The sequence below is a fragment of the Metopolophium dirhodum genome, chromosome 1 (genome assembly GCF_019925205.1).
Source record: "Metopolophium dirhodum isolate CAU chromosome 1, ASM1992520v1, whole genome shotgun sequence".
Taxonomy (NCBI): Eukaryota; Metazoa; Arthropoda; class Insecta; order Hemiptera; family Aphididae; genus Metopolophium; species Metopolophium dirhodum.
This window is the reverse complement of record NC_083560.1, coordinates 75,970,738-75,993,662: the sequence shown is the minus strand read 5'-3', so window position 1 is coordinate 75,993,662 and position 22,925 is coordinate 75,970,738. Positions and strand designations below refer to the sequence as shown.

Sequence of the window (22,925 nt, the reverse complement as noted above, 5' to 3'; positions counted from 1 at the left end):
CGATTAATTCAATAATAACCAATTTCATAATAAGACTAAAATAAACAATGTTTCACAAAATATTTATTTACACCTTAACTAGTATTGTAAATAGGTACCTAGTATAGGATGTATTTTTTCAACATAAATATCAAAATGACCAAAAACCAATCATCCAATAACTAAAATATGATCATTTTTCTTATATAAAACCCATATTTTACTTACATTTATTATCACATATATTATATTATTATTTATATTGATCTTATGAAAACAAATCCTCGGGGAAATTTCAACTCAATATCTTCGACTAGCATGCGGACTGAATGATTTATGTTACAATTCAACTATGCGTATATGCAACATTATTTATACAAAATAAGTATTACAAATTATATAATATACAGTATACACATAGGTAAAATTACATATTTTTAAGAATTAAGTAATATTTTGTATATTTGATAGATTTTTTTTATATCATATTTAAAATGTCATTGTGGCGAGTACTACGAATGTTAGTACAGTTATGTACGCGCGTAACAATTATTATTATTACAACAATTTTTTGAAAACTATATTGCAAAGAAAAGTTTACTATTTCTAACTCACAGGAAAAATAATACTTAAAAACATCACATTATACTCTAAAAATCAAATGAGTACCTATAATAAGACGGTCAACGGAGATGATCATATTGAAATTATCTCCTATTGAGCCAAGGTCAAATCATAATCAATTAACATATTTACTTTCTTTAAAATTTAAAATTTACCACTTTAGTCTTAACAAGTCTCGTGGGCCGCAAATTCTACATAATATTGCCTCTATACAATTACAAAGATATAAGTTTGTATGTTGTATCGTATACAAAAATTCCGTTTATACTACACATTTAACATGATTTAATAATGTAATGGTTAAAGGCTATTCGTATTTCACATAAAAGTAGTAGGTACAAACAAGGCCACGGGTTTAACATTGGAGAGATGACTCCTTGGCTAGTTACTCACAACCTGAGTGAATACAATTTTCCTTCGTAAATACGACACAGTTTAAGGATTCCTTTTTTTCTGGTGATGTCAGGCAGTATATGATTACAATTTGTATACCAATAATAATATTGTACCTATAAATTGTATGAAAAATGTAACTTACAAGCATATTTTGTGCTCTTATATTATTAATAGAATAAACTATAAATACACTGCGATAATTATTTTAATTGCACTTGAGGTAGGTAGTTTAAATATGGGTGAAATATAGTATTTGAAAAAAAAAACAATTAAATTATTTTATTTTATCTCATCTATATATACCTAACTAAAAATAATTAGATCAAACAAATCTCGTTCGTTGTTTACTATAATGAAGCAAATGCATACTTAAAATACTAAAATATCCAAAATACCAAAATATACTTTTCAGGCCCGTTCAAAAATACCTATATTTTATTTATGTTATTTATTTTCTCGTTTTTTTAAACATGAACATCCTTTATACTTCACAGAAACGTTGTAAAAATATTAGAATATAGGTACTTTATAAAAATAAAGCTTTTTTAAGTTCCAAAAACAATATGGTACTATTTCTATTTCTGATTATAAACCACGTGCATTGTCCCTGAATAATTTCATATATTCGTGACTTATATAATAATATCTACGTGCGCAGCACTCACTAAGCCGTCGATATATGCACATCTTCAGAGGTAATTATAAACGTATATAATATAATATACATATATATTATATATATGTACAGTGTAGGTATGTAATAATATACTATATATGTGATCTCGAAAACTTTAAACTACGTTCTCCGATGCGGCAGCATAGCCATAGTCGTGCGTCGGAGTTCAGCCACCAACTCCCGAACAAGCACCCCCACACAACTAAACATCACAACGAACCGACAAACCACCACTAATACCACCGCACACACGCCGGTATTAAGAGTGTTATATATAATTGAACACCGTAGTCGTGGCGTTAACAACAAACGGGGTATACATCATTAATTTAAGGCTAGGGACTTATAGGAGTTTGAATGTTTCCTAATATTCATTAAAAACATAATTTATAGACCATAGGTAGTGATTATATAAATTCGTTTCATAACACCAGGAGACTAAAGCATTTTTTTTGTGATTTCTAAATATTTTACATTATGTAACTCATTTTTACGCGTGTTGGTGCATATTTTGTTATTTTAAGTGCTTATTTCACATACGTTTTTAAATTAGTATTTAATTTTTCTTCAAATTGGTAAAAAAAAAAATATAAATACACGTCATGAAAGAATATTAAATTTATATCCATTTATAGTTTAAATTATTAACCACCGATATTATCTTATATTTACACATGCAGACTCCATGCCTACAAGTATGTTTTGGGCGTTATTCATTGGGGCCCTAATAACTCAAAATTTACCGTAGTAGAGCATACATAATTTGGGTAAATTTACCTTTAACTTTGTATTGGAAAAACAGTCTGTCAGCCTATAATATTACTAAGTAGGTATATTTGATGATATTATTGTGATTAAAGTAATCTATTTTAACTATTGTGCATTAGTACAACAGTAAGTTAAATTCATTTTTGCTAAAAAAAATTACATTTGAAAATGTCATTGTGTATAAAAAAATATAATAATATACTTTAAATTTTCAAGTTTTTTAATCCAACGAATGTATATCATATTTCCAACGAATTGAAATTTATAGAATAAAAATATTTCAAATTTCAAAAGTTAATAAATTACTCAAAACGAGTCCAAATATTTCAAAATTATGTTTAGAAAATGATATAATAAAAATTTGATGAAAATCCAATGTCTATCTCCTAACTCTCGTAAAAAATAAATTTGACTTTCCGGTAAACAGGGGCGTACCGAGGAGGTTTTTATTGGGGGGGCCAAAGTTAGTAGTTTGGCCAACTCTAAAAATTGATCCAGGACAACTTGTTTTTGTTATTTTGTCGTCTTTTCATCGTTAAGCTGTTACAATGTTGAATTATTTAAGTAAATTAAACATTCAAGCTCTTATAATATATTCCATTAGGTAAGTACCACATTTGCAATAAAATAATAAATAATAAAAAAAAAAAACACAAATATTAAATAATAAAAATTGGGTGTCGCTCTGCTGTACAGTTAGTGGGTCACTGTAATGGATGTTGTTAAATTTAAATTCAATGATATAAAATCATTGTTTAAGAAAAACGATTCTGAGCGAAAACGGTCAGTCAGCCTATATTATTAGTTATTACCAAGTATATTTGATGATATTATTGTGAAAAAGTAATTTATGTATTTACCTATTTACGTGGAACCTTGTTTTAAATTTTCAATCCTTAGCTATAAAAGTTGAACATTTTATACATTTTTTACTACAAAATAATTATTAAATTTTAAATTTGATACATTTTGTCAAAATTCAAACTTTAAATGCTATAAAAAAAATTGTGCCTATGTTTTTTTAATATTTTTGAACTACTATTGTAATAATATATCAGCAGCCTTGCTTTAAATATTCATGTTTTTTACCCAGCAAATAACATTTTATTGATATATAAAGAAAAAAAAAATTAAAAAATTGAAAACTCACAATGTCCGTAAACAGCTCGAAAAGAGTCAAATTGTTTTCAAAATTGTATGTCGTATAGAAAATGCTGATATAAACATTCATTGACATTTACAAACATCGTTTTTTAATTACAATAAAATAAGAAAATCGTGACATGAGAAATCGAGTGAATATCAAATGTTGTAAAAATATGAACTTTAAACGCTCATAAAAATTGAATTTGTCTTTCTTGTAGACATTTTTTTTTTTTGATAAAGGTAGACAAATTTATAAGGAATCTTGTATTACATTTTCAAATCTTAGATTTAAAAAGAAAACTTTTAATGAATTTCTAACTCAAAATAATTTGCACATTTTCGTCATTTTTACGTATTTTTATGTTGTTTTTCCCGGCGCTTTTGAAAACTATTGGGAATTTTGACCTCCTCAGTGCACAAACAATATTAATTTTCCCATCGAACAAGATACTGAAGTTGAAAATCGAAGCATTATTTCAACTACTTATCGTGTACACACCACAAAAAAAAAATACCACTTCATTGTAAAATCAATATACATTCATCGCTCCGCTCGGAATCTATTCTCATTTTTCCGATAATAGACAATAGGTATTATTGATTATTCTAGTCCAGACAGTATTAGAAAATAATAATATTAGTACATTCGCAGTCAATATCAGTATATCACTATCACAATCGTATATAAATTATCAGTTGGCCATTATGTACAGTTATTGAGTTTTTCATAAATGTAAAACGGCCAACTTAAAAGTGAAGAAACCAATTATTGGGGGGGGGGGGTATTATGACAACCCTACCCCCCCCCACTAGATTCACCCCTGCCGGTAAACTTAATTTTTGTTAAATGTATAAAAAACTTAATGGGAATCTTGTATGAAAATTTCAAATCTTAGATATACATGGCCAAATTTTTATGAATTTCTAATTTGATATAATTTGCCAATTTTTGTGACTTTGATGAATTTTGTCAACATTTTAACTTCAGACGCTCATAAAAAATTAGTGTGGATTCACGCTCAACTTTTTTTTTAATTTTCACTAACGACAATAAATTTATGAGGATTACATTTAAAGTTGTTTGACTGGGCAAAATTTTTTTTATCGACATCAATTTAGAGTAAACTAGTAAAACTCGAAATTGTCTTATGCCAATAAATTGCTCAAAAATAGTCGCAATATTTCGATATTACTGATACATAAAAATTGCATATATAAACATTCAGTAAAAGTGTCATGTATCTACAGTAATTTTTTTAGTTACACTAAATAATAAAATAAAATGTATACATTTTACGAGACACGAGATAATTTAATCAATTAATGTTAGTTCGGTATTGCTGTACGTTCTAGTTTTCCCCTTTTGTGCTATCTTTAAATTTGAGATTCTTATTTTATTTTATTTTATAATAATTAATGGGTTTGAAACCCTTTTGAAAATGTTTACAAATTACATAATTACAATAACATTCATAACAGAATATCTACCGATATGGAGATATAATAATTTATCCATATACACACACTACATGTATAATTATATATATATATATATAATATATAATATTAGTATACGGTATACTTAAATCTGTCGTTGTTATAGTTCATCTTACGTGATTCGTTGTCAACATCTGGTTTTTTGTAAAAACATATATTCGCCTAAATATGCATACTATGTTTCAGAGTTCAAAAAATCAGTGTTTTTAATTCATTAATAAGAATTATTTTAAGGACAATATGAAGTTAAATGTTGTGCCAAAAAACGTTTTATCATCTCAAAATATCTAAAAGCCTTTACAATTTGAATGCATATTGATGTGATTCATCATAAGGACTCATTAGTTATCATACAATAATATAATATACTTACAACCACCTACATAATGTAGTTAATTCCAGATACTTCATTATATTAATATAGATCCATAGCCATAATCTGGTGTTACGAAAGGTTGACCTTCTCTGCAGACAAAAAAGTACGTGAGGCAATTACATCTACAGATTCTATTATTATTCTAACCGACTTTCCCCTACACAACGCTAAAGAGAAAGGAGTCTTAATTGGAGTTCAAGGCGAGTCAAGCGGACGAGTCAATCCAATTCAAACTAGGAAATTGATTTGGGAGTCAGTAGTTCAATTCGACTTCACGGATTCCACGGAGGCAGTTACGAATCATCGTTGGAAGATAAGTCACCTTTCAACAACTCCAAAGACAACGAATTTATAACTTTAAGACAGGTAAAGCAGACACATAAGCCAAGCAACAAGTACTAGAGTTATGTAAGTTATGGATTAGTTAAGTTTTAATTTAGATGAGACAAGAAGCGAGAATTTCCAGTATAATAATAATAAAACAAAACGGAAACCCGGACCACCCACAACAGTTGATCATCTTCCTAAACATCTTAAAATTAGGTAAATAATTGTAAGCCAATACAACTCACCCAAGTTCATATAGACATCTGGCGACCATTAAAGTTACCCATTCTGGTTTAAAAATAACAAGGGCAAGTAAATGTAAATAATACTAAAAATGTATTTTTGAAGGCGTCATGTTTTCCCAATCAATAAAATTAATACATATTATGGAACTTGTAAGCGACACTGACGTAAGAATACAGTTCTAAAATCCCTGATCTGTTTAGAAATGTGACGTAACAGTGTCTAGATGAATTGATCAGGTTATAATTTAAAGTATTTTTAGTTAAAAAAGCTTTAAAGCTATCGTTACAGAAGCTAAATAAATAGATAAAAAATAAATATATACGTAGTATAAACAGAACAGGGCGACTTAAAACGCACACATAGGCTGCACACGATATAACTGCCGGACAATAATAAAATTACAGGAAGCAACACGATTCACGAAAAATATTTCTAGAGAAAGCATACCAAATTTGTAGTTAAATAATGAAGTTTGAAAGTGCAATCATCTAATTGAAAATTTAACGCAGAAGTGCATACTGTATTTTTCAAATCATTTTGAACAATATTAACAGAGTTATAACCAATTTAACTAGAAATTACTGTAGTATATTTTCATCATTTTTAATAGATAATATTCCCCGCGGCCCGCATTACAATGCAGTGTCTGACTGTCTGACACCAATGGCGACTAATAAACAAAAAAAAAACACTCATTTATATTATTGCTATTATAACCTGCAATCATTTCTAAGCGTATAAACTTATTTTATAAAATAATTTTTAAAATAAAGAAAAAAACATCGTAAAAAAATATGTTCCCGAAATAATATGGTATCAACAATAATATTAATGATATCCCAACTAAAACACTCCGCCGAACTCCATGTAAAAAAAATATGCTAAGTACCTCTATAAAAATACGGCTTTAAAATTTGTGATATCATTTCATAGCTAAATCTTTGAGCTATAGATATCATTTATGCTAAAATAGTCTGCTAAATAATTGAACTTATCTTGGTGACTTAAGATAAAAATTTAAAAATATTTTATCATAATGATTACTTACATAATAATTCTACTATAATAATTGAAATAGGTATACCGTATACGTATAGTGTATTACTTATCAAGAGTTGTAAAGTCACCAAGCTAAGTTCAATTATTTAGCAGACTATTTTAACATAAATTATATCTATAGTTCAAAGACTGACCTAGCTATACAATTCTATCACAACTTTTAGAGCTTTTTTTTTTAAATAGGTACTTAGCGTTTATTTTTACATTGAGTTTGGCTTAGTGTTTTTGTTGGGATAACTATTACACCTTATAAGATTATTGCATGCAAAACGACCAATATCGCGGTATAATATACATATATAATATTAAGTAACTATGTACGATTGGTAAATATTATTCCTTGGAGAACGTAAGCGGCATGTAAGAGCGGAGACCTTCCGTAATATTATATTAATACTAGGTCTGTTGTAGTAGTGATATTAATATTATATTGCCGCCGCCGTCGTCGCGTGCGTTTTAATCGAAAACCTATTTGGCGGGGATCGAGGATAATAATACAGTTGTCGGCAACAGGTAGGCGGTAATCGCCGGGATGAGGGTCGTGAATCGAGGGAAGTCCGGCGGGAATAGAGCCAACTTTTCACGCTCGCCGCCGCCGCCGCCACCGCTACCGACGCGGCCTCTGCGTGACAACCGTTTTTAACGGTACGACGGGCCACGGCTGCCGTGTTATAAAAACTAGGGCCGCGGCATTTCCAGCGGACATTTTCTCTTTGACCGTCCAACCCTCCCCAAATTTTACAATACTTCATTATAATATAATAATTTATAGTAATTTAATAATATCATCGTTATAAACTTATCATTTATCGTCGTGATTGACGTTATTGGAACGCTTGTTTAGCGATTACATTTTTTCCCCTTTTTTTTTTTGCTTCACTTACGAATATATATTATATATTCTCGAATATTATAGAATAATTATACGCGCTTTAGAATATATTGTAACAACATTATAGCAATTAGCAATATACATCCCGTGACGAGTGCAGTCAAGCCAATACATTCCGACAGACGTACACTGAGGTAAATATACCTATAATATACATAGATATTATATAGGCATACACGATTTCCGAATAATACAAGTATTTTAATTTTAAGAAGCTAATGAAGATCTGTACTGTATGATTTCACATTTTTTCAAGACAATTATTTGATTTCATAACTGTTTTAATATTGTATTAATATTATCTAGTATCCTAATTGATTTTCGGTTTTATAATAAAAAAAAAAAATTAAATGAATACATTTTGAGCAAGTATCATGTCATTAATAATACAGTTAAGTAATAACGACAACAATTATTTTAATATAGTTGAGTAAAAATATACATTTTTAAGAATGGAATATAAATATTTTTTAAAAATGTGATATTAAAATTAATGCGTATTTCGTTAGCAGATACCTACTTATCAGCTGAAAAAGAAAATTTCCGAGAATTTCATAAACACTGTCTAAACACCACTGTTATTAAGAAATTCCCATCACTCTCTGCATATAGTTTACTGATAAATTTTCCAAACATTTTCTTTAAGTTGTTTAAATTTTAAGTTTAGACAACTTGTAAGAGGTGCATTAGTGACTTAAACCTATCATTATTTAGGGGTATCAATTTTCATCAAAACTCCAGCTAGAGACAAAACTAACTTATAACATTATTTTACATATTTAAATAGAAGAAAAGGTGTGCAAGTGGGTGTTGCCCTGCTGTACAGTAGGTTACAAGTGGGTCACTGTAATGGTTGATGTTAAATTTGAATTCAATGATATAATACCATTGTATAAGAATAACGATTCTGAGCGAAGACGGTCAGTCAGCCTATGATATTACTAAGTATATTATTTGATGATATTATTGTGATTAAAGTAATTTATATATAACCTATTTACGTGGTATATTGTTTTAAATTTTCAATCCTTAGCTATAAAAGTTTAACATTTTATAAATTTTTAATTACAAAATAATTATTACATTTTGTCAAAATTCAAAATTTAATAGCTTATAAAATAAGTTGTGCCTATGTATTTTTAATATTTTTTAACTTCTATTGTAACAATGTATCAAAAGCTTTGTGTTAAATGTTCACGCATTATTACCTAACAAATACAATTTTATTGACAATTATAGAAAAAAATTTAAAAACATTGAAAACTGAAAATGTTCCTAAACAGTTCAAAACAAATCAAAATATTTTTATGTATACAACGTATTTTATGTATATACGTTCATTCGTTTTAGAGTTACAACAAAAACCAATTTTGCGTGAAAATTCCCGTTTTTCCTTAATTTTTTTGTTGTTTTTCACAACGGTTTTGAAAACTATTGAGAATTTTAAAATTTGACCTTCTGAACGCAACAACTAGGTTCACTTTCCCATCAAACAAGATACTGTTGAAGAAAATCGAAGCAGTTTTACTGCCCCAAATGGTAATGACAGACACACAAATTAAAAATTAAAAAATATAAAACCAACACACATCGTTGTAAAATCAATACATTCATCGCTCAGCTTAGAATCTAAAATATACTGTTAAATTGTTTTGACAAAATATTTAATATTCTATATAATATGTCACTATAATATGACTTATTGAATGCAAGATTAATAAAACTAATATTACTATATTTCAGTTATGATAACCAAGGCTGGGCATTAACAAGTTAAAAAGTTAAAGTTAAGTTATAAAGTTAATTTTATTTTAACTTTTTAACTTAACTAGTTACTTTTGGCTTTTCATTAACTTAACTGTTAACTTACTAAATTTATTTCTTAATTAGAGTGAAATTAACGAGTTAATTTTTCATTTTAAGAAGTAAGTTAAGTTAATTTTTTTTGTTTTTAATTTTATAATATTTCACTATTTAGTCTATTTTGTTTTCATGCCAAAAAATATGTATCGTAAATTGTTGAAAGTTAAAAATGTATATCATTCGAATCTAACGTATATGGAAATACTGAGTGAAGTATTAACACTATATCCAATAATTTAGTTTTGGGTTGGAAAAAAATTAAGCACGCTAGCGTTGTATAAACAAATTAACTTTTTTTTAACTTAATGAAATGTTAACAAAAAGTGTATATTAACTTTTAACTTGACTGAATTAACCTATAGTTAAATTAACTTTTAACCTTTTGTAATTGGTGCATATTAACTTAACTTAACTGAGTTAAAAAAAATCATTAACTTGCCCAGCCTTGATAATAACATTTATACGCCTGTTTCAAAAATGTTCACCTACAATTTCTTTTTACACGTCCCAAACGTTTGGAAATCTAAATCTTAATATAACACTATTATAAGAATTGCATAATATATTAAGCTGATCTTCGCTATATATAATCGCCTTAGATTAGGTTAAGAATAGAATAGAATAATATTATCACATTCAATTTTATTTTCCCTATTATACATTAACATAGTGTTTTACCTTTCCCTAAAACCTGCATCTACTAATTTACTGTTCCTAATTAATTGTTAATAATCATATTATGCGGTTTTTACTTTCTATAATATGGTTCATTTAAAGAAGATTATAAAACTTTAAATTTCAAGAATCATAGTTATTTGAGAAAGAAGTAAATATTTCGAATATATATAGTAAACATCATATATATAAAATATATATATATATCGCATAGTAAACACCATAAATTAGGTTTATTTATAAAAAAAAATCATTCAACGGACTTACACAAGACCGAATTATAGCGAAGCATACCATAACTTATAAGAAAAATACTAACAACAGGTTTTCTATAATAATACGAATATGTGATATATACATACTAGGTACTGACGTAAATTTTGTAATGTCACATTTGTTAATTTTCCGGGTCTATTTCAAAAATATATATTTTTTATAAATCTATAACTATATAAATAGTTTAGTAATGTAACAATAATGACAATAACATTAATAATTATTTGATATAATTTTATAAATATTACTGCCGTAAAGTGGTAGGTACATTGTACATAAATTATTTTCATATTAATAATCAGAACTTGTGGCGAATATAATATTGATAATCCAATTATTATTTTGTATATGATAATCACACATTATTATAGCAAAACTTTTATCTCTTGAACTATTGGTACGATGATAATCTACAATTGTTAAATATACCTACTAGAGTTAATTAAATCATTATCGAATTTTAAAATTAAAATGTTATAGGTATTGATTTTAATTTGATATTATGTTTTTTAGAAACTAATCATAAATATATTATGTAATGTAATTTTTTGCATAGGACAAATTTAGTCATGTACGACAGACATAATTAAATGATAATTTAGTGGAAATTCTTTAATAGATTTCAAATTAACCATCAATATAATAAATACATAGTTAACTAAAATGCATACTCATTCTAAACAATATAAATTTTACAATGTGTTATTATTTTGTTTATACGTTCTGTTGTTAAGTATCAAAATAAATTATAATTTCATCTCATAATTAGTACACGATTGTTTTAAATGGATAATTGGGCAATGTTGTTCAACTGAATAGAGGTAGGTGGTGGGTCCGATGGTATCAAGGGACTCGTCCCCTCCACCCAATCACAAACGGTCAAACACTACCAAATTATATTAATGTTAATACTTTTAATAAAATAATAACTTTTGTAGTATTTACTCAATGTTATCAATTAGTTATTTAAAGCAAAAAAATATTTATTTATTTAAGGCTCTTAATCTGATCGCAAACCTAATAATATTCATTAGTCAACTATTATATTATAAAAGTGACGGGTAATAGCTAATATATACATTAAACAAATTAAATATAATTAAATAGTATGATAGATAGTAGACAATTTTACTAATTTACAGCATAGATACAATCATGTAGAATACATTAAAGAAAGGTACATAGTACTTGCCATATATCAACGTATTTTTTTTTAAAGATAATTTTAACAATTAACGCGAGGCATTGATACTTTTTTCCAACAAAAACGTACAGTCAATTTGGTTTTTATGAATTCTAAATTGTAAATCTCGGGTTTAATATTGTAGACTAAGTTTTCCATGGGATTTTCAATATTTAAATGTTAAGACAAATTTAATTTGTTTTAATTCAGGAAGGAATACATTACGGTTGTAGACTTGAAATCTTAACAAAACACTTATACTAGCAATTTCTAGCAATGATTTAATTTTCAAAATCATTTAGCTTTTTTTACAATTTATAGACAGATATTAGGTACCTATTTGAAATTATGTTGATAAAATGTTAGTTTCTAGGTTAAACACTTGTAACCATTTAATACAAGATTTGTCAAAAGATTTCTACAGAAATTTAAGAATATCAAAAAAATGATGGCCGTATTTATTTAAAGTACAAATTCAAGAAAATATAAATGGGATATGATGTTATACCATTATATGCATATATTATTGTTTTCTATAGAAAATGCTATTATTAAAATTTATTTTTTCACCTATTCATAGCTTTCTGCGGACTATGGTACGTCAGTATTTAATTATAAGATTGGCGATATCTTTAGCAGAATATAGTTCAACTAACCAAATTGAGAAAATAATAATAATAATATAAATATAATATAGGTATAAGCAGGTAGATAGTGACATAATAGTGGTTAGTTGTCACAAATTCCATAATTTAACTTAATATAAGTGTTTGGTTTTTTTATATGATATTTTCAAGATTGTAGGTATTTTAATTAATTGTGACAAATGCCAAAAAAAAAAAACAATTGTTTAAAAAAAGATGGAATAGTAAAAACTGTGAGAACTAGCCCGGTTTTCCCTATATAAAATAAATTATGTTTAGAAATAGATTTTAATATATTTCCTCTGCTTAGAATCGTTTTTTTCGTATACCTAAAATGATTTCAGTGTCCTACTCAAAAGCGAGGTATACTCGAAACCAACCCACTGTACAGCAGTGATTACCCGATTTTTTTCGATATTATTTAGGTATATAGACAAAAGTTTTCAGTTTAATCCTCTTAACAAATGTGCGATAAAACAATAGCATATAGTAATTATCTAAGATATATTATAGATTCTGAGTGGAACGATGAATGTATTGATTTTACAATCATGTGTGTTTTATTTTTATTTTTTATTTTTTTTTTGTGGCTGTCATTGTCTTTTAGGACAGTAAACGTGCTTGGATTTTCTTCAAAAGTATCTTTTCTGAAAGGAAAGTGAAACTAGTTGGTAATTTGAGGGCCAAAAGTAAATTTTTTTAGTAGTTTTTTTTAGAAAGTATTTTTCCAGTAGTTTTCAAAAGCGCCGTGAAAAAACAAGAAAAATTAAGGAAAAACGGGAATTTTTAACAAAATCTCTTTCGAAAAAATCGAATTTGGTTTTTGGTGCAACTCTACAAATGACCGTAGGTACATGAAATTTCGACTGAATGTTTATATTAGCATTTTCTATACACCGTAACATTTTTCAAATATTTTGACTTATTTTGAGCTGTTAACGGACATTTTCAGTTTCTATTATTTTTAGTTATTTTTCCATAAATATCATAAAAATTTATTTGTTGATTAAAATAGCTTAAAAATGTAATCAAAGGCTCCTAGTATATTATTTCAAAGGCAGATGAAAAAAATTAAAAATCCAGTCACAATTTTTTTTTATAAGCATCTAAAGTTCAAATATTGACAAAATACGTAAAAATGACGAAAATGTGCAAATTATTTTGAGTTAGAAAGTCATAAAAAATTTTCTTTTTAAATCAAAGATTTGAAAATATAATACAAGATTCCTCATAAGTTTTTCTACCTTTATCAAAAAAAAAAATGTCTACAAGAAACTCAAATTACATTTTTATGAGCGTTTGAAATTCATATTTTTACAACATTTGATATTCACTCGATTTCTCATGTAACGATTTTCTTATTTTGTTGTAATTAAAAAACTAATGACTGTAAATACTTAAAAATTTCACTGAATGTTTATATTAGCATTTTCTATACACGATAAAATTTTGAAAATAATTTAACTCTTTTCAAGATGTTTGAGGACATTGTCAGTTTTCAATTTTTTTAGTTTTTTTTTCTATAAATATCAATAAAATTGTATTTGTTGGGTAAAAAAGCGTGAAAATTTAATATAAGGCTCCTGATATAATGTTATAATAGCATTTGAAAAATATTAAAAATACATAGTCACAATTTTTTTTTATAAGCATTTAAAGTTCGAATTTTGGCAAAATTTAATAATTATTTTGTAATTAAACATTTATAAAATGCTTAACTTTTATAGCTACGGGTTGAAAATTTAAAACAAGGTTCCGCGTAAATAGGTTATACATAAATTACTTTATTCACAATAATATCATCAAAATATATACTTAGTAATATTATAGGCTGACTGACCGTTTTCGCTCAGAATCGTTTTTCGTATACAATGATATTAATCATTGAATTCAAATTTAACACTATACATTACAGTGACCCACGGTACAGCAGAGCGACATCCACTTACCCGCCTTTTTTCTTTTTTAATAAAATAAAATAAAATTCAATATCTACAAATTATAAATGTTAACTCTAACGGCATTTTAACACAAGTTATTTAGTAAATAAAACACAGCATTTGTTTTTAGTCATACTTTCTAATTAAGACTATTAGAAGTTAAAACTATTATAAGTTATAATAATGCATTTTCTTATATTTACTTAACTTGTTAAGTTGCAGTTAACATACAATTTAGTATTTACACGTCACCTTCACTAAAACCATTTGAATCCTAGAAAATGTATTCAAACTGAATAAACAATAAATTTAAATTTAAAATTACAAATTGTTTTGTGTAAGCTATTCAACGATACTTATAAAATAAAAAATTACGCACCACTCATGCGGAAAATAGAACGAGTATATAAGGCTTGGCTTGGCCAGGTGCTTGTTTCGTAGGTACTGTAAATGCCAGTTTGCAATTGCGATTTTTTTTAATGGTAAACATGTACCTACAAGTAAGATGCTTTGCATTTTATGTGAAATCGAGTATAAAAATAATTGGTTATTTGGCGCCAGCACAGGATTGGGACCACTTTTCATTCGAATTTCGAACACCTCGACGCTAAGTGATTGTCCATCGCTTCTTGGATAATTTGTTTTCTCCAGTTCCATTTAAACAATGTTGTGTACCTATCCAGTTTTGAGAATAAGACGTAATGTTACACCTTTGGACACATTGATTGAATAGCGTAACATTGAACTAACGTTATTCTATTCAAAACTCGATTTGTTAAAATTAATTAAAAATTGAATATTATACACAACGACGTGACAATTTTATTTTATCAAACAGACCATACAATAATGTACTATAGTAAATATAGGCAGCAAAATGAATTTAAAAACTTCATTACTTATCTTAGTTAGGTAGTTGCTATACTAGGTAATACCTACACATTTCCATACTCAGGATTTTTACTGATGATTACATAATATGGACTTTTCTTTACCACAAACCCCTCTTATTGACCAATAATAACCTAACCAAATTCTCACCAAATGTTTTATAATATAATTTTTTTAAATATTATCGCCAGGTCAAAACCCTTGAAAATTTCGGTAAAGCACGATTGAGCATAAAATGATTGAGCATATACCTTTTTAGCAACACGATTGAGCATAGAATATTTTAAGCGATGTTGCTACATTCACGTGGCCGAAATTTCGTAATTTATTATTTAAGAAGTTAGAATATTGATAAAGTTCGTTAAAATCACGAAAATTTGCAAATTATTTTGAGTAAAAATTCATAGAAAAATGTTCTATTTACATCTAAGATTTTGAAATGTAATACAAGATTCTTCATAAGTTGCCCTAACTTTAATTTAAACTATAACTAGATGTGTTAAATTTGAATCCAATGATTAATCATTCTATACTAAAAACAATTCCGAGTGGAGAAGAGTGTCAGTGTATATTTTATTTATATTATTCTAGGCAGGTTGAACAAATTTATGATATAATAGTTATATTACAATTGGTTTATTAATATGATATAATAGTTATTATAATATTATTGTATTCTATATTATTGTTATTACCTTATAAGGTAACACCGATGCTCATCATTAGAACCGTGTAAATAGTAATTAGTCTTAGATGATTTAAAATGTCATTATGTATAGAAAATAAAATAAATAAATAAATGTATTGATTTCAATATTTTTAAATTGCTGTAGAACAACATATATGAGGAACCATGTATTAAACTAAAAACTATAAAGCCAAAAATTCAAATGTCTATAAATAACACAAAATAAGACAAAATATTTTGAAAAAAATATCATATCTAATAGTATTATAAAATATTTGATAAAAAATTTAAGTATCTACAGTTATCAATTTTGTTAAAAACTTGGTTTTGACCTTTTTTTAGTGATTTAGGTTTTTGTTTTTCCTAACCAATGATTCTAAAAGTACCAATTAGATCAAAATTTGCTAGCATAAGCCAACCTCAAAGTTTAAGATTGAATCATTATCACTGTACCCAAAGTAGACATTAGACAAAGAAAACACACACATCGGAATACCAAAAAATACATTCATGTTTCCTTTCCAAATCAAAAAAAGTAATAGTTGAAATAATCCTAGAAATTTTTTATAAACCCATAAAAACTATAAATTATGTGAAAATAAGACATCAACAATTCAAACAAAAATACAATAGACACTTTTTAAGTTAAATAATTAGAAAAACTGTCCTTTTAATAAAACAAATATTTAATAAATACTGAAATTATACATAATAAATAGCCAAACTTAACTTAATAAAATTAAAAAGGCACTGAATATTATTATTTTAATAACCTTTCATTGTATACAAACCAAGTTATATAAACTACCTATTTGTGTATTTCAGACGAAACTTGTTATTCTTCTTCACATTTCTGTAATAAGCCTACATATATTCTATATACCTACCTACCAACAAAAAAACATTCCTTATAATAAGTTCCTACAGTAGCAATTTAAGGAGATTTAATTTTTAACAATTTCCGTAGTTACATAATAAAAAAACAATAAACTCCAAATTAATATCCTTATTTAATTTTTTGACAGAGCAGGATTAGAATAAAAAAAACAAGCAGGATGAAAATATAATTAAATAATCATCCAACGTATTTAAATTCAATTGTTTAAGAAAATTAAAATTATATCATACTTACATTTTTTTTTTATATTTTGAATAAATTGGTATTTAAAATTAATTGTATAAACCTAAGACAATTACAAATAATACAAATAAAAGAGCAGTTTCACATTATAAAATACTAACCAAAATAGAGGCAAACAGTATAATAGAATATGCAAGTATGTTAAAGTCATTCACCAGCAATGTGACCATGTCTCCTCTAAGTAGAAGCATAAATAAAAAAAGTTAAACTAAGATTAAAAAAATAATATTACATTGCCAGCAAAGTATTTTATTTAGACAATTTAAAGAATCTCTAATCCACAAAAATATATATTCAATTTTTAAAAAATGTATTGTTTATTTTAGTGGCTTACCAATTTTACTACCTAGATAATTTAAGTTATATTAGATTAATTATTAGAGTATAATTATTGAATAAATTCAAGATTGAAGTGTTTTAAAATAATGAATTCAATATTATTATTTATTTGTTATTCTAAGTTAAATTTTTAACATTGTTAGTTGTAAACATATTGATATATTAGATATTCAGATTCAGATCCTTTGAAAAAATAAATTTTTATTTTAAACTATTGTTATAACTTGTTAAAAATTATTTTTAAGTTTTTATTTGTAATTAAAATACATAGTTAACCTAGAGAGGAAATGATACAAATCAAACAATCAAAAATTTCAAACTATATAATAATTAACAGTGGCAGTCAATATTTTTCTCTTAGAGAGTGATAATGTGTTTACACAGAATTTGTTTAACTAAAAAAAACCAACCCAAAAAGCCAACTGAGAAAATGTAGAATTGAAAGATAGGGATATAAGGTTATATTAAACTTTTAGAATACTCTCTCTACTAAAAAAAATAATAATCAAAACCACAGATATCTACACCATGTATATAACAGTGATTAAAACTACTAACTAAAAAAGCAGATAATCGTAAATTTCAGCGTACTTTAATCAAAAGTCATAATCTTAAATATTAAAGGGACGCAAACATTTTTTTTCTTTAAGACTTAAATGCTGAATAACTTATTGAGGACAATTAGATGACAATATCTTACTAACCTTTCATCAACTCACTCGAACACAAATTTAAATACAATTTACATCTAACATTTAAAAAGCATTAAATATATAAAACTATTAACTTCTGTTTCTACCAATTGATTATACTCATAAATCATAATGGACAAAAATAAGTCCTCGGGTGTACAAGATTAAAACTATTGTAAGGAAAAAATAAGTAAGTCATTAAAAAAAACAAATTAACTATTCAACGTTATTAAATGTATGCCATGAATCATACATAACCAGCAGTCACATAGATGTATTTAACTAAATCTATAACTAAAATGTACTATGATAAATGATTAACTTATAAATATACAAAATTTGTTAATATCTGAAATAATAATGTGTGATTATTGCTTGAGTGCATATGCACATTTACATTTAAAATTATTGTCTATAAATATCATTTGAAAGCCTATTCAAGCTATAAAAGAAGACATAAACTGAAAAACTAAAATAATGAGAACGAGATTAAAGATAAAGTTTTTGCAATCTGTTTTATTTAACTTTGTCATAACTATAAAAACATCTTAAAACAAAATTTTTTTAATACTCCATGAAAATGAAATAATAAAATATACCTACAAAAGTAATTGAAAATGCATAATACCAAATATTTTTTAATCGATAAAATAATTTTATACGATAGTTAATAACAATATATTAATAGTATAAAAGTCTCAATTTTAAAGTTTAAACAAAGAACAAAGAATCATATTCAATACAAAGTAATGAAAGGAAAATTATCAATTGACTTATTAAGTCTTTTGTTTTTAGCGCTAAAATATTTATACTGTTTCAAAAAAATAACCCATAAACAATAAAAGTCTATATTATTAATCACTCAAAAATTTTTATATCTGTTGGTAAATATATGATTTACAATATACACAATGGCGGTTCATCTAAAAGATGGGCCATGTGCAAAAGTAAAAAAGGCTCTCTTCCCCTTTTAATTAATAATGTGTGTAAATATATGTAAATATAGGTACATACATTCTAATTTATGTAAATATTTATATTCTAAAATAGTAAAATCATATGCAAATCAGCAAGTATTATCCATTTTTATTGAAATTGAAATTACATTCAAAATAAGATAGAATTGCACACAAATAAGTAATAACATAATATTCAATTGAAATTTTGTTTGCGTGCTTTTATTTGGCATAATTATTAAATATTTTTGTTAAATTTAACTAAAGATATCGATCGTTTTCAATAAATGGAATTTCAAGTCCACTTAATCTTTCTGCATGCATAGTGCTTCGTAAATATTTTTTTATTAATTTTAATCTTGAAAATTAACATTCTGCTGTTATTACTGTTACATTTAGTGTCAAATATACCATACACACTGTACATATTTCAGAAAATGTTGTTGTCAATGTTGAGATCTCTATGACAAGTAATTCAGTAACTGCTTTTACCGTTATTTGTTTTATAATTTCTTCTTTAAAACTTAACCTGAACGATAACATTTGACCAGCAAGAGCAGTAAAATATAATTAATAATCATAATATTCTACCAATTTATTAAGGGAAATAAGTAAAGAAACTGTTGTGCTTCAGACTGAATAACTTTGATACAAAATGTACAGTTTCCAGAATTTTACCAATGAAAATGACACTAAGTATATATTGAAAATCTACCAAATTAATTTTTGAACAATTTGCTTTGAGTGTTTCATCTTTATTTTTGACTTTGAACAACAACTCACGAGACTACTAAGAGTCACAAAATAATACAACTAACTGAAATAAATAATACGTAGCGATAATATTTTAGATGTGTAGATTTGTATATGTTTATATTATACATATTATAAATAATAATATAGACATATGTGTGTAGAAAGGCCAATAAGCAATAAGGCAATGACAAAAAACCACGGAAAATGGATTGCTATTATACGTTTAGGGTCGTAATTTTAAGGTCGCCATAAATTTTTGTTTCGCAGAAGTAATGATAATACAATTTGATACAGCATTTATAACAATGATATTACTGATATCAGATTGAGAACCATGTGAACAATTTTTTTTGTACATAATTGCATTTATTTAATTTTTTTTTTTGGATTGTTAGGTGATAATGGGCCCTCCTATCCAAGGGACTGAGGTATTTGAACATATCATACGTTTGTAAGACATGCCACTGACTATACAGTAAATTTGTATTCCAAACACAATTATAAAAATGTAGGGTTGTACATTTTATTATTCTCTTTCATCCAGTTAGTTTCATTGGATATAATTAATATAGTTAAAGCTAAAATTAATTATACTTATCATTTGTTTTAAATGTCACATGCCCATTTAAAACTAATTAATTATATTATTTATTACAATAGGTAACCTAGGCATAAATTATAATAATATTTAATATTAATGACTGTCTTAATTAATTTGAATACTAGGTTCAAATTATTATACATATAATTATAGTTTATTGTATCAATATATACAATTAAGAATGACAAATTAATAATAATACTTATAAAAATTGTATATTTACAGACGATAAGAATATGGCAACAAATTGGTGGAAAATAACGGTCTTGCAAATATTGATAACTACTGTTATCTGTTCAACTGGATTGGAGATTGGTGATGATTCAAAATTGTCAAATGAAAATATGATTTCATTATTTAAACAGTTTTTAGAGGTAACACTGAGTAAATGAAATTAAAATAAACTATACCTAATAAATTAAACCTGCTACTTTTTATTTATTTGTTGAGTTATTATAAATAGGATATAAATAATCAACATGCAGTTAAAGAGAATGATAAAATAGAGAAAATAAAAGATTTTTATCAACCATCGGCATTAACATCATTAAATGGCAAATATTTTGACAAATTCACAGAGAATGAATTAAAAAATGAGGAGTTACAGCAATCGATATTTGATAACCTCCAAAATATAAAAAGTATTGATCATTTTAACAAGAAAAGTGGTAAGAAAAATCATAAGCCATAAATCGTGTTGTGAACTTTAATATAGTACCAGGCGCATCATTTGAGGAGATCAGGGGGTTGTGCATTGATATCTATTTTTTCTGGAACCAATTCTTCTACCTGCCCAAAGTAAAATAAAAGTGCCAATATGTATTTTAAATTTCATATTGAGTATTTGTATTATAAAGTTCATACATTTTTTAGTTTTCAAATACATTTTTGCAGTGGTCCAACAATTGACCAACAACCAAGGCAAAATGTATAACAGCGATATATTATATTATAAAGACAAATATTAATAAAAAAAAAAAAATTATAGATAGCATAATGTGATTGTTTGTAGAAATTACAACTATGATGAAAAAAATGTCCTAATCGTTAAACAATGATAAAAATAAATCACGAAAATTTATAATTTTCTTTCAAAATGTCAAATGTCAAAAACAAGTCTAAAAATTACATCCTATATTTTGTGCCAAGAGAGAACATTACCGTTTGGCGCATGCAGACTAACGGCAGCGACCAGTCCGAGGCATAATTTCCCCCACTTTGTGCCACAACAGTATAAGTTGTATATATATATTATAGTGTCAAGTGATGCAGAATGTTCGAACATTAACTTACCACTGTCGTTGAGTAGGGAATGGTTTGGATTCAGACGAGTTTTGGTTGGGTCATGGAAATTTTCTCTCCTGGTTACAGAGTATAGTAGTTGGTATTTAATATACAAAGTATACAAAAAGTTATATACAAAGCTATAGGCCTGGAAATTATTTAAAAATGGCATACAAACATTTTGGCACTACAACTGAAAAATGAAATGATACGCCTGTATAGAATAAATGTATGAGTATACCAGTATACCATGTATTTATTGATTTATATTATACCTAATACGTAATTCACTTTTACAGATAAATCAAATTTATGTTATTTTAAGATTTGCAACAAAAAGAAATCTGTAGACGACTATGACAAATTCATCCGTTATGTGACAAAAAGATATTATAATCCACAACAGTTTTAAATTGTCAATTTTTGATTTTATTGGAAAATAATTAATTTTAAGTAAATGTATTATTCCAATAAAATAATAACATTAATAATAAATAGTTTGATACTGTGAAGATTCACTTATCATAATTCATTAATTATATTATTATTATTCATACTTATATACAAATAATTAAAACATAGTAAATATTTAATGTATTAGTTGTCATTTAGATATTTAGATATTACGAGTGTCATTGATGAACAGAACTAAAGATATCTAATAAAGTTTAAATAGTTTTTACTACAATAGTATTATATTCCAATTTTCATATTTTTAATCATTATGCTTGAAATAAAATAAACAAAATTATTAATTTATTAATTTATTAATTAATGTAAAATATACTAGAATGTATCGTGGACAGTGGTACAAATGGAGATATTCTTATTTTAATATTTTATTTTCAGACAACTTTAGTAGATGGTATTTTTAATACCTGAGTTTAAGAAGGAACATAATATAGATAATAATATTGAGTATCTCTTATTGTTCTCACTATTAATTATGGGTACTATGTAAATAAAACCATATCAAAACTAAGTAGGTACCTACCTACCTATTTATTTAT

At 26.1% G+C, this 22,925-nt stretch overlaps 2 protein-coding genes across 5 annotated transcripts in view; one reads left to right on the top strand and one right to left on the bottom strand.

Moving 5' to 3' along the window:
* Nucleotides 1–22,925, bottom strand: part of LOC132934507 (DNA ligase 3) — a 47,654-nt gene that overhangs the window by 23,900 nt on the left and 829 nt on the right. The window lies entirely within an intron of this gene.
* Nucleotides 5,547–22,642, top strand: LOC132934508 (uncharacterized). 3 transcript variants are annotated; one of them, XM_061000821.1, is made up of 4 exons: nt 5,547–5,870; nt 20,857–21,005; nt 21,095–21,299; nt 22,215–22,642. In XM_061000821.1, exons 2-4 carry the CDS (start codon nt 20,868–20,870, stop codon nt 22,325–22,327), a joined length of 456 nt encoding a protein of 151 aa, XP_060856804.1. In that variant the 5' UTR covers nt 5,547–5,870; nt 20,857–20,867; the 3' UTR covers nt 22,328–22,642. The 3 variants fall into 3 exon arrangements, with proteins under 3 accessions (XP_060856804.1, XP_060856802.1, XP_060856803.1); XM_061000819.1 differs by having other exon boundaries at nt 5,553–5,828; XM_061000820.1 differs by lacking the exon at nt 5,547–5,870 and adding an exon at nt 7,525–8,120.